Source organism: Capra hircus, chromosome 24 (genome assembly GCF_001704415.2).
Source record: "Capra hircus breed San Clemente chromosome 24, ASM170441v1, whole genome shotgun sequence".
Classification (NCBI taxonomy): domain Eukaryota; kingdom Metazoa; phylum Chordata; class Mammalia; order Artiodactyla; family Bovidae; genus Capra; species Capra hircus.
The window spans coordinates 57,117,214-57,133,582 of NC_030831.1; the positions used below are offsets into that span (position 1 = coordinate 57,117,214).

At 45.5% G+C, this 16,369-nt stretch overlaps 1 protein-coding gene across 1 annotated transcript in view; it reads right to left on the reverse strand.

Annotated features, from left to right (window-relative positions):
• Positions 1–16,369, reverse strand: part of ATP8B1 (ATPase phospholipid transporting 8B1) — a 110,649-nt gene that overhangs the window by 43,132 nt on the left and 51,148 nt on the right. The window contains exons 2-3 of the mRNA XM_018039455.1: positions 10,921–11,123; positions 1,870–1,967 (exon numbers count right to left, since the gene is read on the reverse strand). Coding sequence (XP_017894944.1) covers positions 1,870–1,967; positions 10,921–11,101 — 279 coding nt within the window. The 5' untranslated portion in view covers positions 11,102–11,123. The remainder of the gene's footprint in view (positions 1–1,869; positions 1,968–10,920; positions 11,124–16,369) is intronic.

Sequence of the window (16,369 nt, forward strand, 5' to 3'; positions counted from 1 at the left end):
TACTGGAGTGGGTTGCCACACTCTCCTCCAGGGGATCTTCCCAACCCAGGGATCAAACCCAGGTCTCCCGCATTGCAGGCAGATTCCTTACCAGCTGAGCCACCAGGGAAGCCCATGAATACTGGAGTGGGTAGCCTATCCCTTCTCCAGGGGATCTTCCCTGACCTAGGAATTGAACCGGGGTCTTCTGCATTGCAGGCAGATTCCTTACCAACTGAGCCACCAGGGAAGCCCAGACACAAAAATCAGCCCTGTGGCCTACAGGCACGCAAGGCTATAATTTGTTTGAAAGATGCTGAGATTTTCTTTAAGTTTTTACTTCTAACTGGGCCTCGAAATGACACCTTGGAGGCTTACGTCAAGAGAGTCACAAGACACAGAGATTTCACCTCAAAGGTCTCTTTGGCAACTCTCACTGTGACCAAACAGATTCTGCTGTTGGGTTTCTTGATCCTTAGAGCCTCTTAGAAAATAGGGCAAAGATGAGAAAATGAGATGTGTCAACATGGGTGGAAAAGGAACATTCTTATAAGAGCAATGGAGGGTGTATAAGGGTCGAAGACACAGGTGTGGGTTGAATTGTGTGTCCCCCAAAGATACACTCAAGTTCTGACCCTGTGACCTGCGATGGTCATCTTACTGGGTTAGCCAAAAAGTTTGTTTGGGTTTTCCCATCAGATGGGACAGAAAAATCCGAACAAACTTTTTGGCCAACCAAATATTAGAAATACGGTTTTTGCTGAGGTGATCAAGTTACAGTGAGGTCACCTTGGATTAAGGTGGATTAAGGCCTAATGCAATGATTAGGCCTGCTGGCCTTTGTAGAGGAAAACTGGGCACAGGCAGAGAAACATACAGGGATACAGAGACTGGAGTGGTGTGTCGCTAAGGATCACCAAGATCTGTTAGCCAGAGACCAAGAAGACGTCTGCAGCAGCCTCTCCTGCAGATCCCCCAGAAGGAATCAGCCCACTGACACCTTGATTTTAGACTTCGGGCCTTTTCAAATTGTAAGAGAATAAATTTCTGCTGTCTTACACCACCCAGTTGGTGGTATTCTGTGAGCAGTCCCAGGAATCTAACAGACAACATGTCAGCCCAGACTCAGCTCATGTTCTTTATATTTCAATGGTAATAAGCATTTTGGGGGCAAAAATATCTTCAAAGTCTCTGAATCCATCACAGGCCAAGGATGGAGAGATAAGTTACCAAGATTCCTTTCAAATTCTTATTACTGTCAAAAAGCGAGGCCTCTGTGATATTACTGTATGCTCTTTGATAAAATTTTTTAAAAAGAGCTTTGTATATTCAGAGGGAAAATTTCAATCAACTTTGTTTTGTTTCACACTGTCCCATACCCCTTAAGGTAGTTCATCTTAATGCAATGAGAAAAAAGGACACTCTAGGAAATCTAAAATAAGACACAAGTGGACTTATCTGGGAAACAGAAACAGACTCACAGACATAGAGAACAGATCTGTGATTGCCAGGGAGAATGGACTGGGAGTGTGGAGCTAGCAGATGAAAGCTAGTATGTACAGGATGGATCAACAGTGAAGTCTTATTAAATGTCCTGGGATAAACCAGAATGGAAAAGAATTTTTTAAAGAAATATACATACATATATATATATATATATAAACTGAATCACTTTGCTGTACAGCAGACATTGATACAACATTGTAAATCAACTGTACTTCAATTTAAAAAATGACATTCTAGAGAGCTAACAATGACTGTCAATGGCCCCAGGCCAGGGGTTACCTGGAAGGCAGGTGTCACACAAAGCAAGTAAGCATCATGGCTATTGGGAAAAAACAAAAATGAAAACTGGCTTTTAATAAAGCTAATGAATTAAAATCAACTCACCGCATATTTGCTCTCCTTAATGCAAAAGAATACTGTGTTCATAAACTGAGGTTGTTCATGGAAGCGTCGGTCATTGGCTTTGACTTGCCATGTACAGTCTTCAAAAAAGAAAGAGAAAATTAGCCTGTTGCTATGGGCTGAATTATGTCTTTCCTAGACTCACACATTAAAGCTCTAACCCCATCCCGTACCTCAAAGTATGACCTTATTTGGAAATAAGATTCACTCAGATGCAAGTTAAAGTGGGGTCATTGGAGAGGACCCTAGTCCAACATGACCGCTGTCCTTAGAACAGAAGGAAGCCAGGGCTCAGAGATGCCCACGGAGGGGAGACAGTCCAGCCAAGACTCAGAGATGCCCACGGAGGGGAGACAGTCCAGCCAAGGAGCGAGGCCTGGAATAGACCCTCCCTCACAGCCCTCAGGAGGAATCAACACACCACCACACACTGATCTCAGACTTCTAGCCTCCAGGACTGTGACATAACACGCTTCTGCATTCAAGTCGCCCAGTTCGTGGTAATTTGTTAGGGCAGCCTCAGCAAGCCAATGACCATGTTATAAATTGAACACTATTCACAGAAGGTTTGATTCTAAAAGATAAATCCTCATTTAAACATGGCCTGAACAAAAACCCCAAGCACCCCACAAGGTCACAGCTAAATTAAGTTAAATTATTTCTTCAAACTCATTTACTTGGTTTACAAAAAGTGTGTGTGTGTGCTGTCACTTCAGTCATGTCTGACTCTTTGCGACCCCATGGACTGTACCCACCACGCTCCTCTGTCCATGGGATTCTCCAGGCAAGAAGACTGGAGTCGGGTGCCATGCCCTCCTCTTTCTATTTTATGGTAAAATCTGCAAATGGTTAACGGTTTCATGTGGCTCTCAGATGACTCGTGACATAGCCCTGGTCACCAGTGTCTAGAACACCTCTGAGAACTGCTGTTTGAGAATTCAGGAAGGTTGAAAAGAAAAATAATTAAGATTCCTTAAAAAGGGAGAAATGACCAATGAGAAGGGATAAAAACCAAAGTCAGAAATGCTCAAGAGGAAAGAATAAGCCGCCCTGTTCATGCGCTGGATTCTTCGCCCTCCTCGTGGCTCCTTAAATCTGCTTCATAAGTAAGTCCTCCAGCCAACGGTTCCCCTGTCTCCACACGACCCTCTCACCTCCAGCCTGGGTTGATTGGGATGCTTCAGACTGAAGGTGGTGTCTGACCTCAAGCAGGGCGGTGGGCGTCTATCAGAAATGACCTTGGTCTCCTCATTTTACACTCTGAATAGACCTTGGAGACCTTGGAGAAAGCTACTGGTGTCTTCGTCTGCTGCACCCTGAGCTTAACTACAGCAGCATCTGTAGTTAATTTCAGAAATCGGATTGCTGTCAAGCAATCAAAATAACTATTTCTAACAGGGTTCCTCATTTGGCCCAATTCAGACAAATTTGGCCTAATTTCAATCGGCAAAGTAACCGATTCCTTCTCCTGATACTTTTCTGAGTTTCATGCTAATTGCTTGGGGAGTAGTTCAGTGAAAGACCATAAAGAAAGTGAAAACGGTTTCTGTGGTCAAATACATTTGTGAAACACAGTATCCAACAGCCTCCTCTTGGACATTCAGTGGACCCACTGCTGTATTAAAGTCTCTGAGAAGTCCTATAGTAAAGAACTTAATTTTATTTAATTCAATCTTTTCAAAATTAATGTGACCAGGGGCACATTTTTTAAAAATATCACAGAACATCTATTAATATGGTTTGAGAAGTGTTGTGTTAAGCACATGCCTTTAAGAAAGGTAGCAAAATAGCACTTGGAAATATTTACGTTTTGGATCAAACATTTACTAAGTACCCAGTTAAAACAGAGAACCTTACTGGACACTTGGACCCCAAGGCTAATTTATAGAAAAAGTAGAAATCTTGTACCATTTTCTAGAATGTAAATATTGACCAAGAAAAGAGAAGTAATATATTAACTAACAAAAAAAATTCACCTTCACCTGATGACCCTTTGGTTAAAAGCAAGAAGGAAATTAACTCAGAAGGGTTGTGCCTAATAAAACCATCAATGCATTTACCACCAGCCACCGGCTCAAGATCACCTGGAAAACATGTATGTAACACAGATAAGTATGGCTACATGTGTTGGGTGTTGTGGTCACCAAGTCCTTTGACCATCACCATCTGGCAGAGAAAGTCAGTTTTACCTGACCCCTCATTCTGAACTCTTGATTATGGACAACTCTGCAACCAAAAAGCTGTATTGGTTGGTACGGACTACAGCAAACCAGCAGAGTTAAATGATCACAAGTTTAGCATCAGAAAACAAACAAAAAGTAACCCAAGAGGGAAATGGGTGAAGGACAAATAGATCATTCATACAAAGAGAAATTCAATGGCTCTTAAAAATATGAAAAGATACCCACGTTCATCAAAAAACAAGGACAATTCTTCAGTGAGGTACCCATTTTTATCCCACAAAGGCAAAATAAACAGGCCCTCTTAGGTGGTCTCTGCAGAGAACAAGTTGGCCACATCTATCAAACTTCAACACAGACATGCTCACTGAGTGTGTGTACACTCTTGGATAAAGAAATAACATATCTCAGGGCTATTCAATGGAGCCCTGTTTATCAGGGAGATTAGAAACAGCCTAAATACCACTATGAGCAGCTGGTTAAATATCCACACAATGAAAGTCTGTGTGGTCCACAAACAAGGATGAAGTAGCTTTATATGTACCTCATGACAGGGGAGATCGTCAAATTACCCTGACCGTGCAGGCATGTAACACACAGAATGAGTGCACACTAGGGATACACACACTTGCACACGTGTGCCTATGTGTATATGTATCTATGGGTATGTAAGGTCTCGAGTTTGTAAGTATTCTTTGCAGAAAGTGGTGTCTGTTATGTCGCCAGAGGACACAGGAGAAACGGGCAGAAGCAGAGACAGAACAGGCAGGGTGGGGAGTTCATTCTCTTCTGTACCCTTTTATCAATCCTATGTGCAACAGTGCAACCCTTTCATCAAGCCTATTCTCTTTGGGGAAAAATCATTTGTAATTCAATTCTTTCCCTTAATAGGATGACAGTAAATATGTTTATAATAGGTTAATTAAATAATAAATAGATTTAAATCAATATATGTAAGCCGCTCGATTTTCTTATGGTCAGGATGCCATTATGTTTAATTTTTTGAAAATATTATTCAAGGGCATTCCCTGGCAGTTCAGTTGTTAGGACTCAAAGTTTTTGCCACCAAGGACCCAGGTTCAATCCCTGGTTGGGGAAATTAGATCCCGCAAGCCATGCGGTGCTGCCAAAAAAAAAAAAAGTCAAAAAAAAAAAATTATCCCTAAAGGCAATGGGATGGTGAATGGGAATAAATCAAGAGAGAAGACAGGAAAAGATGGAAATCTATGCAGTCATGGGGAAGAAACACACCTACATTCAACAATGAGTAAATCTTAAAAGTATCTTTGAATAAGTCCACATACACGCACAAATACACGTTGCATTCCATTCCAAATCAAACATGCGACTAAGGCTGTAAGCTGCACGCAGCCGTCTCAGTTGGAGAGGAAGATAGGGCCTGGTCACATGGGCCTGAGCCAACAGGGGAAGCAGGTGGAATCGGATCCCAGGGCCGGGCAATCTTCTGCAGGGATGGAGACGGGACTGAGAGGAGGAAACAGCAGCAGAGTGGCAGTAGCGGGAGGAGCCCGCCGTTTTCAGCCTAAATTGCTGGCAGGGCTCCTGACGCCCTCAGCAAAGCATCCAAACTCTTCAGCACGGCCACCACCCCACCCATCATCAAGCTCCAAAATGGCTGGAGGCTTCCTGAACTCTCAGCCCCCGGGAGCCCTCCTTCCCACTGCCTCGCCCTGGCACACCCTTCCCGAGACCCTGGGGGTCAACTTGCCACTCGCCTTTACTCAGGACGCAGCACAGGTGTCCTCACCTCCAGGAAGCCTTCCTTGACCAAGGGAGGCCTCACCTGGTTCCCTATTCATACCTCTCTGAAGCCTCTCCTGCTGTCAGTCACAAATGCCCCCCAAGCCTGCTGCCCCGACACCAGCTCAGAACAAACAAGACAGGTTGGACCTTGGGTCCTTGGAGCACTTGCAGATTTGCTGGAAGGAGGGCACTGTACAAGCAGAGAGTAAAATAACACCAGTGGTTTCCAAGTCACGCTACGATGCATGCTGAAAAGGAGGGGGCGTGAGATACAACAGTCCTCTCCCTATAAGGTCCTTGCTGCCCCAGGCTGAATTCCAGCTCCTCCACGTGCCACAGGCGTGCCACGCTACCTCCTGCCACGGTGTCTGGATGTGGCCCCCACTGGGCAGCCTCCTTCCTCTCCCCACCCCTAGTTAACTCCTCCTCATCTTTCTCTTGGCAGCTCGGGCATGCCTTTCCACTAGGAAGTGCTCCCTGACTCCCGTCCAAAGCAGGCTCTTTCGTCACAGCTCCTGGAGAGGAACCACACGTGGACCCATTAAAAGACGAAGTCACTACATGAGACTCTTTTTGCAACATTTAGCTTCATCCCTGTCATTTTAGATGTGGACGGAGGGACTTTTCCATCAATACAGCTCTCTGTCTTCTGTTTGAAGACACTGTGTCTTGCCCTCCTGCAGGTGAGCTGAACTACCCATGACTCAGTCTAAAGTGTTATCTGAGAGCCAGTGAGGTACACGGGAAAGCCTGGGGGTGGGGTCAGCAGAATGGCCACAGGTCTGCAAAAACAGAGAAGGCTGGAGAAGGTTGAACCAGCAGGAGGGGTTTCTAAGGTGGCAGAGGTAGGGAACACACTAAATCACCAAAATTTTCTTTACATATGTGGGCAAACTCATTGCTGAAAAATTAACTGTTCTTTGGCCCAAACATCTCTCCATCCATTCAGTGTGCTTAGATTTGGAGATGGAAGGATCTGTTAAAAAGAATGACCCAGCGGCTTCAGCCTGGGGGTGGTCCAGGAAAATCTGAATACCCCAAAGGGAAGCAGAAGGGTCAAGAAGGTGATCTAATGGTGGAAAGATGAGAGGAGATGACGGGTGGGGGTGAAAACCGCCAGTATGGACTAAGCATTTACGGCATGCCTGACAATGTCCTCATTCCTTCACACTTAGTTTCTGATTTAATCCTCACAACCAACCACCTGATGAGGTTGGTACTCATTTAAGTCCATTTTAGGGATGGAGACATTGAGGCACAGACAAAGAAGTCCTTCTCTCAAGGTCACAGAGCTAGAAAGTGATGAAGCCAAGGCTGAAATCCTCACAGCCCGCACCCAGCATCCTCCCTGTGTACCAGCTCGCTCACCGCCTCTCCGAGTCACAAACAGAGATGCGTAAGGGAAGTGAATGAGCTTGCCACAGGCGGGCCTGCAGACAGAGAAGCGTGCCCGGGGTGGGGAACACCTTAAAGTGGGATGCAGAGTGGCCAGGAGAGAGGAGGAACAAGAGTGTCAGGATCAAAAGGCGCCGTCCCGTCAGGGAGGCCGTTTCCAGAAGGAGACGCTGTCAAGAAGGTCAAGTGCTTCAGGGCAAACGGACGTGGGAAGAGGATGGGTGACAAAAAGCCCACTGGACCCGGCACTGGGGTTCTTGGTGATCTTGCTGAAAGCAGCATCCTTAGGGAGCTGGGGCGGCCCCCAGAGGGGAAGGACCGGGGGAACAGAGGGCTGGGATGGTAGAGAAATGGGTTTCCAGAAGCTCGGTCAGGAGATCAGGAGATGGGACAGCTGCCCGAGGAAGAAAGCAGGATCCAGGTAAGAGTTTGCCGCAGGAAAGGGACACGGTTACGTGCGTTTGTAAGCCAGCCAGTGCGAGAAGAGGGGAGGGTTAACTCACCAAGCAAAGCGGCCGAGGAGGCAGGGGACGGCTTTCTCGTCCCATCCCCAGGCTCAGAAAAGCAAGGCAGTGTGCTAAGGCAGAGCACGTGTTTATTCCCAAAGACTTTCACCTCTACGCCTGTTCCAGACTGACACAGAACTATCCGAGGAGTTGACCTGGGGCTACCAGGAGGGTGGAGGTAAGCTACATTCATAAACAAACCAACAAACCGCCTGGAGTCAAGGAATTTCAGGAACCTGTGACTGAATAAAATTAAACTGTTTTCTTTAGAGTCAAAGCTTTCCGGGATTTTTATATGCTAATGGATAACCTTAAATTTCAAGAGGATAAAGAATTCTGGGTTTCCAGTCTCAGGGACCAAAGAATCTCTGTGTCCAGAAATATCTGGTAGAAACAGTGCCTCCCAGAACATACTTGGGACATACCATTCTTGTGTGTTCACAAAAGAATGTCCATCCCATCACATGGAAACATTCCCCCTTAGTTTTGTCAACAGCTGCACAAAGGAAGCCAAGGGTACACGACGAACATTAGTAAAATCTGCGGGTTTTTCTTCCCTCAAGGCACATTCTGACAGCAGGCTGACATCTGATCTTGATTCTAGCAGCAGATAAGAAATGTCCTTCCACTGAATAGTACTTGCAACGGGTCTCTCAACACACTTGCTTACCAAAGTGGGGCTAAGCATCTTTAAAAAGAAGAGAACCAAATTTCTGCACTAAAATATTTTTAAGAAAAATGAACGTGGTTCCGGCACTCTTAGACACTGCTCTGCTGGAAGAGGCTCGGGTCCCTGGTGGCACTCAGCTGGAGGGTACTTCACAGGGTGAGAGCTCGTTGAAGATAACTGCCCTTCCTGTAAAATGTCAAGACAGACAGATGACAGTTAAAAAGGAAGTCAGAATGACCGGGAAAATGCCCAAGTAGGGCTATGGGGGGGGAATTAAAAGGGGGAAAGAAGGACGCAGAGGAAGAAGGGAGAGAAGGGGAATGCAGGAGAGGATGCAGAGACTGGTTGCTGGGGTGCAGGGTAGAAGCAAGAATGAAAGGAAAGGGGTCATGCACTGGCTGAGTGTCCTCTGTGTGTCTGGGAAGGGCATACAGAGGGGTCAGAATAATAATACTTGGGGGAATTCCACTGGCCATCCAGTGGTTAGGACTTGGCGTCACTGGGGCCTGGGGCCCAATCCTGGTCGAGAACTAGTGGTCTCCCGGTCACTAGGTCATAATAATAATAATGGTATTTTGAAAGTCATTTGAAAGGGGTTTTGAGAATCACCAAATTTCCCTATCCTTGGAAAAGACTCTGAAGAGCCAAGATCAAGTCTGAGCCCCCTGCAATGCCTGTGTTCTGAAGGTAGCAATCTATGAGAAATATGACCTGGGAGCCGCATGACCAGCAAAGAACCCTGGGCAGTAGAATGTGAAGGCAGAGCTGGAAAAAAACAGAGGTGAGCATTTCCACCCACTACGTGCCCCTCGGACAATTCCACAGGCACCCAACCCTGTCCGTTTCCTTGTCCTGGACCACACATCTGATAACATGGCAGCCAGCCCAACAGCAAAGTTCACCCCTACACACACCAAGCCCATTCTCAGCCAGCTCATCAGATACCTACATAGGGTCGAATCCATGATGGTTATATAAAACTTGAAAAGTACAGCGGAAGAAGGAATGAGGAAGAAACATGTTATTTACTATTGGGGCAATCAACTAGAACTCCCCTTGCTAGCTCGTCCGGCGACTCCAGCCTTATCCCCATTCGAACACTATCCAGTCTGGACCTGTTATGACAGAGGCCACATTCCTCATCAGACTGGCAGTGATTCCATTTCAACGAAGCCCAATTATAATGATTTCAGTGCCTTCTCAGGAGGCGCTGATACTCAATAGCTTAAAATTACAGCCAGATACCCACAGGAAGACCTGATCCTGCTCAGGGTTTGATACAGGAAGCTGAGGAGGGGAAACGACGTAGTTCAGCAGACAGCCTCCCTAGGTCTCAGAGCCTGTGGTGGGAGGTGGCCCTCGTGGGCACACACAGACATCACCTCCCCATCAGGACCTCCCTGCACAGAAGAGCAGAAGGCGGGCACCATCTGAGCAGAGCAGGAGGAATCATTACATCAAGGGGATTTCCTGCTTTATCTGTTTTTTCTACAGGTGAAATCTCTTTGGAAAACAAACAAACAGATCAGCTTAACAGGCAGCAGAATCCTGGAGGGGAGACTGGGGGCAGGGGAAGATAAGAGAAGCAGGCTTCTGGCAGGCCTGGAAGGGGGCTCAGCAATGACGCGGAAACCAGACAAAACCAGAGGTTACTCTGACTGAGGCTGGAACGAGGTGCAGCAGGAGAGGCAGAAACGGAACAACTTCCTGGCGGTTTCTGTGAATGGGAAACCAGTTACGTCGCTGGAATTGAAAGGACCGGGGAGGAAAAACATTTTCAGCTTGGACTATGGAGCAAATCTGGGCTATAAAGACCAAAGGATCGGCTTCCTCCCGGAGTGGAAGAGCTAGAAGAAAAGACTGCATGTATTTGTAGGAAATGAAATAGAAAAGTCACGGGAGAAAAAAAGCTCAACCATAAAAGTCAGCTACGTTCTATAACCCCAAATGACAGGCTGTCTATGGCCATTTTCAAGAAACATCAGTGGTGCTGAGTAAGTTGCGACAGAGACCCTATGAGTCACAAAGCCTGAAATAGCTACTACCTGTCCCCTGGCGGAAAATGTCTGCCAATCCGTGGTCCAGAGCCGGCCTTGAAGCAGCCCTGATTTGGGGCAGGGAGCACTCTTTGCTGCATCACAGCCCCTCGTGACAGAGATCTACACATTCTCCCCCTGTTACTAAAAAGTCAAACCATTTTATATTCACAAAGGACTGAACAAACGTTATGGTGACTCCAAGGTTCCTGGGTGTGGTAACCAGCAAATTCTTCCCCACTCAGCTCCTTTCTAAAAATAGAGACATGTAGCAAGAACCTTCTGTTTTCTCTGCAGAACTTGACAGCTATGGTCCACCAGCCCTACCACACTGAGGACAGTATGTACCTGTCCCAGCCCATCAAGTTTCATCTGAAGCTAAAAGAAAGAAGATGCCTCTCAGAGCATCCGTCCTTTGCCCCTGTTGCTTCTGCCCACATGAAGACAGACAGCTGCCTGGTCTCCTGATTCCAGCATGTTACCTTTTTTGAACGGCTCCCGGGTTTCCTCTGCTTCTTTGTTAACCCGATTCTGCTGTGGTTCCACCGCCGGTTCGTGGTCGTCAAGCTCATCTTCTGTTTCATCATCACTGTAGGGGACCACTTCATCATTAGGCTGAGAATCCTCATCAAACGTCGTTTCTGAGTCTCTTTCTGTACTCATTCTGCTGGCAAACTGGAACTACCTGGTTTAAAAGCAAGGGAAACCAGAGTGAAACAGGACCCGTGCCTAGTTTCTGGTTGAATTCTTTCTGCATTTGCTTATGACACTTTTGACAGAACGTTATTTACCCACATGGAAATATGACTGATGAAGGACCCCCAAAGTTCAACTTATCATGCAAATAAGAACAAAACCATTCATTATTGATTAAATGCTTGGGTAAGAATTTACAACAACAATAATGTAGCTGCCAACTTTTTTTAAGGGTATACAAGCTTTAAGATTTCAAATTGTGTCTCTACCCAGCAAGATTAATTGGTTCACAACCAACATTAAAATAAAATGAAACACATTTTAAAATATCAGAGTACAACAGGCATAGAAAGAGTACTGTTTGGTTAAACACTTTTGCAAAGCTGACACATACATGTTTATTTGCACTGTGGGTCTTAATGGAATTGAATTTCTCTTGGGAAGTGTGCCCTGCTTTCAAAGTTTGAAAACCACTGTCCTGCAATATCTGGTTGCCATTAACATTAATATTCTGAGCTTTTACTGTGTGATGTATTTCAAATACCAGCTTAGTCCTCAAATTTTCCTAATGGCTTCTTGAAAACACATTCTAGCCTATTTTCCTAACTGTCACCACCCACTCCTTATATTTAGAATTTGTGTTTGTGTATACACCATCGCATAAAGTGATACCACACAAGTGCCAAGTGCGACCTCAGTTCTATTTATATTAGGAAAATATTTACACTAAGACTTTCTGGCATTATTTACTGATACATAAGCATCATACCTATATGTGCTCGATATCATTAATAGTGGCAGCTCACATTTATTTAGTGTTAACTGCATGAAGGACTCTGAATGAAATGCTTTATAAACACCGGCTCCTTGAAACTTTCCACATCAGCATAGTGAAAGTATTATTGTTATTTGTAGTCTACAGAGGAGAAAACCAAACCTTTACAACACTAGACAACTTGTAAAATATCTACTGAAATTTGGAAGCAAGAAAATTGCTTTCTAAGGAGACATCTTTTGTATTCTACTTTCGTGTTATAGTTTGTTAGATATTTTTATCAGGGTTGGTTGCCTTGAGTAGAGCTATTTAGCTGGCTGCAGGCTTTTTACCAAATCTAGCATCTTAAATATCCAGATTTTTATAATAAGTGTACAACTAAGAAATGTTCAAATATTTAAGTGGGGATTTTGTCCAACATTATTTAAAATAAAACCCAGAAGCAACATGGATATCCAATAATTATTGCTATTGTTACGTTGTGTCTAACTCTTCTTCCATAGCCCATCTGGCTCCTCCAGTATTCTCCAGGCAAGAATACTGGAGTGGGTTACCACTCCCTTCTCCAGGGGATCTTCCCGATGTAGGGACTGAACCCACAACTCCTTCATTTTCTGGCAGGTTCTTTACCACTGAGCCACCAGGGACGCCAAGGAAAATACTAGACTACTGCAAAACATGAACAGACTAAAGGGCAGGCAGATTCAGGGCTAACCCTTCACCTGCCAAGTGAAACACATTCCCTCTTCCTAATTTTCTGTGTTAGTAAATGGCTGTTTCTTGGGATGTTACACTTGCTTAATTGGCCTTACTTGCAGGTTTATGGTTTAGCTAGTATTTAAATTTAATACACTCCTTAGGGCTTCCCTAGTGGCTCAGACGGTAAAGAATCCGCCTACAATGCAGGAGACCTGGGTTGGATCCCTGGGTCGGGAATCTCTCTTGAGAAGGGAATAGCTACCCACTCCAGTATTCTTGCCTGGAGAATTCCATGGACAGAGGAACCTGGTGGGCTACAGGTCATCAGGTCACAAAGAGTTGGACACAACTGCGTGCCTAACACACACACACACAGACACACAGACACACAGACACACACACAGACACAGACACACACACAGACACACACACACACACACAGACACACACACACCCCTTAAAAAATTCTCAGACTCTTAAGGGCAGACTTTCATCAGAAATCTTTCAGAACAAAGAAATAACAGTGGTGACCATGTACTGGACGTCTAGTTTATATCAAGCAGGACAACCCCGTGAGGTAGATATTATCTACCCATTTTTCAGATAAGGAGGCTGGGGCTCAGCTGGTAAGTGGCAGAATCAGGGTCTCATCTCTCCACTGCAAGGGCACACACTCTGCAAAGGTGGGAAAGCACCACAGAGAAAGCCTCATTGTATTAATAGTAAGAGCGTGAAAGTGTCCTAGTCGTTCAGTGGTGTCAGACTCTTTGTGACTCATGGACTGTAGCCCACCAGGCTCCTCTGTCCATGGAATTCTCCAGGTAAGAATACTGGAGTGGGCAGCTATTCCCTTCTCCAGAGGATCTTCCCAACCTGGGGATCAAACCCAGGTCTCCTGCATTGCAGGTGGATTCTTTACCGTCTGAACCACTGAACCAGTAATATGGGAAGCCCATATTATTAATAGTAAACACACACAACATGCATTTGCCATTCTAAGCATGTTTAAGTATCCAGGTTAGTGGCATAAGCGCCTTCTATGGAATCACTTCGTAAGTGACCATTTTGTCATCATTACTGCCAAGTGTCTGTGTGTTTATTTCCCGTGTTAAGATTGGGTCCAGTCCTCTGAGTTTGAAGGAGACAGACAAAAAGGAATAGACTTGATAACCGCAAGCCATGTGATCCAAAGAAAATAAGCCATTGCACAACCCACCCACTCACCACCCAACATCCACTCCAGGCCAGATCTGTGTGGCTGCCTTGGAAGGCTGGGCGGCGAGCTCTAAGCTGAGCAGGAAGCTCTCTGCTGTGTGTGTGTGTGTGTGTAAGAGTGTGTGATATTCAGACACTCAAAGAACAGTTAAGCTCTGTTGTCTTAGACTACTGAAGAAAAATAAGTTAGAAATCATTTCCTTGAAGCCGTTGGTGACATCAAGCAGCTTTCCAGGTCTAAATCATAATCCTTGTCAGGCAGGCACTACGTAAAATACAGATTTGGAAACTTTATGTCTCTCCCCACCACTCCAGCCCATCACAGACACCTCTGAATTTATTCAGCCTTCACTGAGCATCTGCGAGGCACACACTGCGACCTTAGGTGCAGGGAACTGAACCGCCACCCAGGTTACTGAGGGGTGAAAGTGAAAGTGTTAGGCTCAGTCATGTTTGACCTTTGCAACCCTAAGGACTGTAGCCCACCAGGCTCTTGTCCACGGGATTCTCCAGGCAAGAACACTGGAGTGGGTTGCTGTGCCCTCCTCCAGGGGATCTTCCCGACCCAGGGTTCAAAAACCCACGTCTCTTATGTCTCCTACCGAAGGATACAGATAAGTAAATTATGTATGACAGCCCTGAGACATTTCTCCCCAAACACACACCTCCAACCCACTCCCTCCTCTTCATCCCCGCAGCCACCACCATAATGCAGAACACCACCATCTTGCTCCTTAAATGCCGCAGGTGGAATCTAATAGGACTTGCCACCATCAGCTTCCACATATCCATCAGAGTCATGCCTTTCTCCTGCTTAGACCCTTCTCGTGGATTATGGACTGAACTGCCTCCGCCAAACTGAAAGATTAGCCCTAACTCTTAATGTAACTGCACTTGAAGACAGGGCCTTTAAAGAGGTGCTCTGCTTAGGCGCTTCAGTCGTTTCCCACTCTTTGCAACCCCGTGATGGTAGCCTGCCAGGCTCCTCTGTCAATAGGATTCTCCAGGCAAGAATACTGAAGTGGGTTGCCATGCCCTTCTCCAGGGGATCTTCCTGCCCAGGGATCAAACCCATGTCTTCTTTAACTCCTGAATTGCAGGTGGATTCTTAACCCACTGAGCTACCCGGGAAGCCCTTTAAAGAAGTGACTGAGGTTAAATACCATTATATGGGTGGGGCCCCAATCAGACAGAAGAGGAAAAACCACCCAAGAGCTCTGTCTTTCTGTGCATGCACAGAGGAAAGGCCCCATGGGGCGGTCAAGATGGTGCAAGATGGCGGTCAAGGAGAGCATCCTCTCCAAAAACCGCGCAGGAGGCACTTCTGTCTCTGCCGTTGAGAGCTTACAGTCTAGACAGGAGTCAGCACGTGACAGCCTGAGGGCCAGACTTGGCCAATCGTCTGTTTTTGTAAATAAAAGTTTTATTAGAACACATCCTTGCTCATTCCTTCATGTACTGTTTATGGCCAATTTTACACAATAACAGAGTAGAACAGCTGTGATAGACAATGAATGGTATAAATATTTACTATATGGCCCTTTACACACACAAAGTCTGCTGACCCCTGAACTAAAACAAAAGATGATAAGAGAACAACAAAACAGTCAACAACAAATGCCCACAGCCAGATATAATTATAACTGACCTGGAAGCCTCATGCATGTTTTTTGAAGGTGTGAAATAAACTACCAGGGGCAGTGGTGGGAGAATATCCCAACACCATACAGTTGCCCTATTGATTGTTAACGGTACTCGTTCAACTGCAGCACAGTTGTGTTACTAGAGAGGACACACAATTCCAAATACTGAGGGAACAACACACCGTCATCTCTGGCTTCCTGTGAAGAGGCTGTGGTTATGTGCCTTCTCATACCCAGTCCAATACCGCATTTCATCATTAGGCCATGTGCTTATAATCATGGCATCAGATGGAAAGGTGAATAAATGTTGGAGCAAGGCAGCAGAAGTTTTATCAGGAGTTTTGAAAACTTGTCAACGTAATACAGCATTCACGGATTTTTCTGGTCACATGATCTTAGGAAAACAGGATCTTTAGTTCCTGCTCAGGCTGAGAAGAGCACAATTTCATTGAGAACATAGGTCTGGATTCAAATCGTGGCTCTGCTGTTCACCAGTTTACCACCTGGGTGGGTTAACATTTTGGAAAGGAAGGGGAGATGTTTTATTCTCCAGGAAGGGGGGAAGATATTTCATTCTCCGTCCTGCCTTCTGTAGTATTCAGTCCTCTTGGTCATAAACCCCAGAAGATAGGAGGAGTAAATGGCAGGATTTCCAGACTTGGATCCCTAACATCTATCATTTGTCATCTTGGAATACTTGGCTATGAAATACTTGTCAAGTGACTGAATGCCTGAAATTCTCTGCTCCTTTTGTAGTGGACGGGGTGCTACAGGAGAGAGGAAAAAGGGGACTCAGGTGCAAAGAAATACCTTTCTGCCCTTGCAATAAAACTCTGAGGTCAGAAATAATGAAAGCACAAAACTTTGCTGCGATCATAAGGTTCCTAGATTCAAATGAAGGGA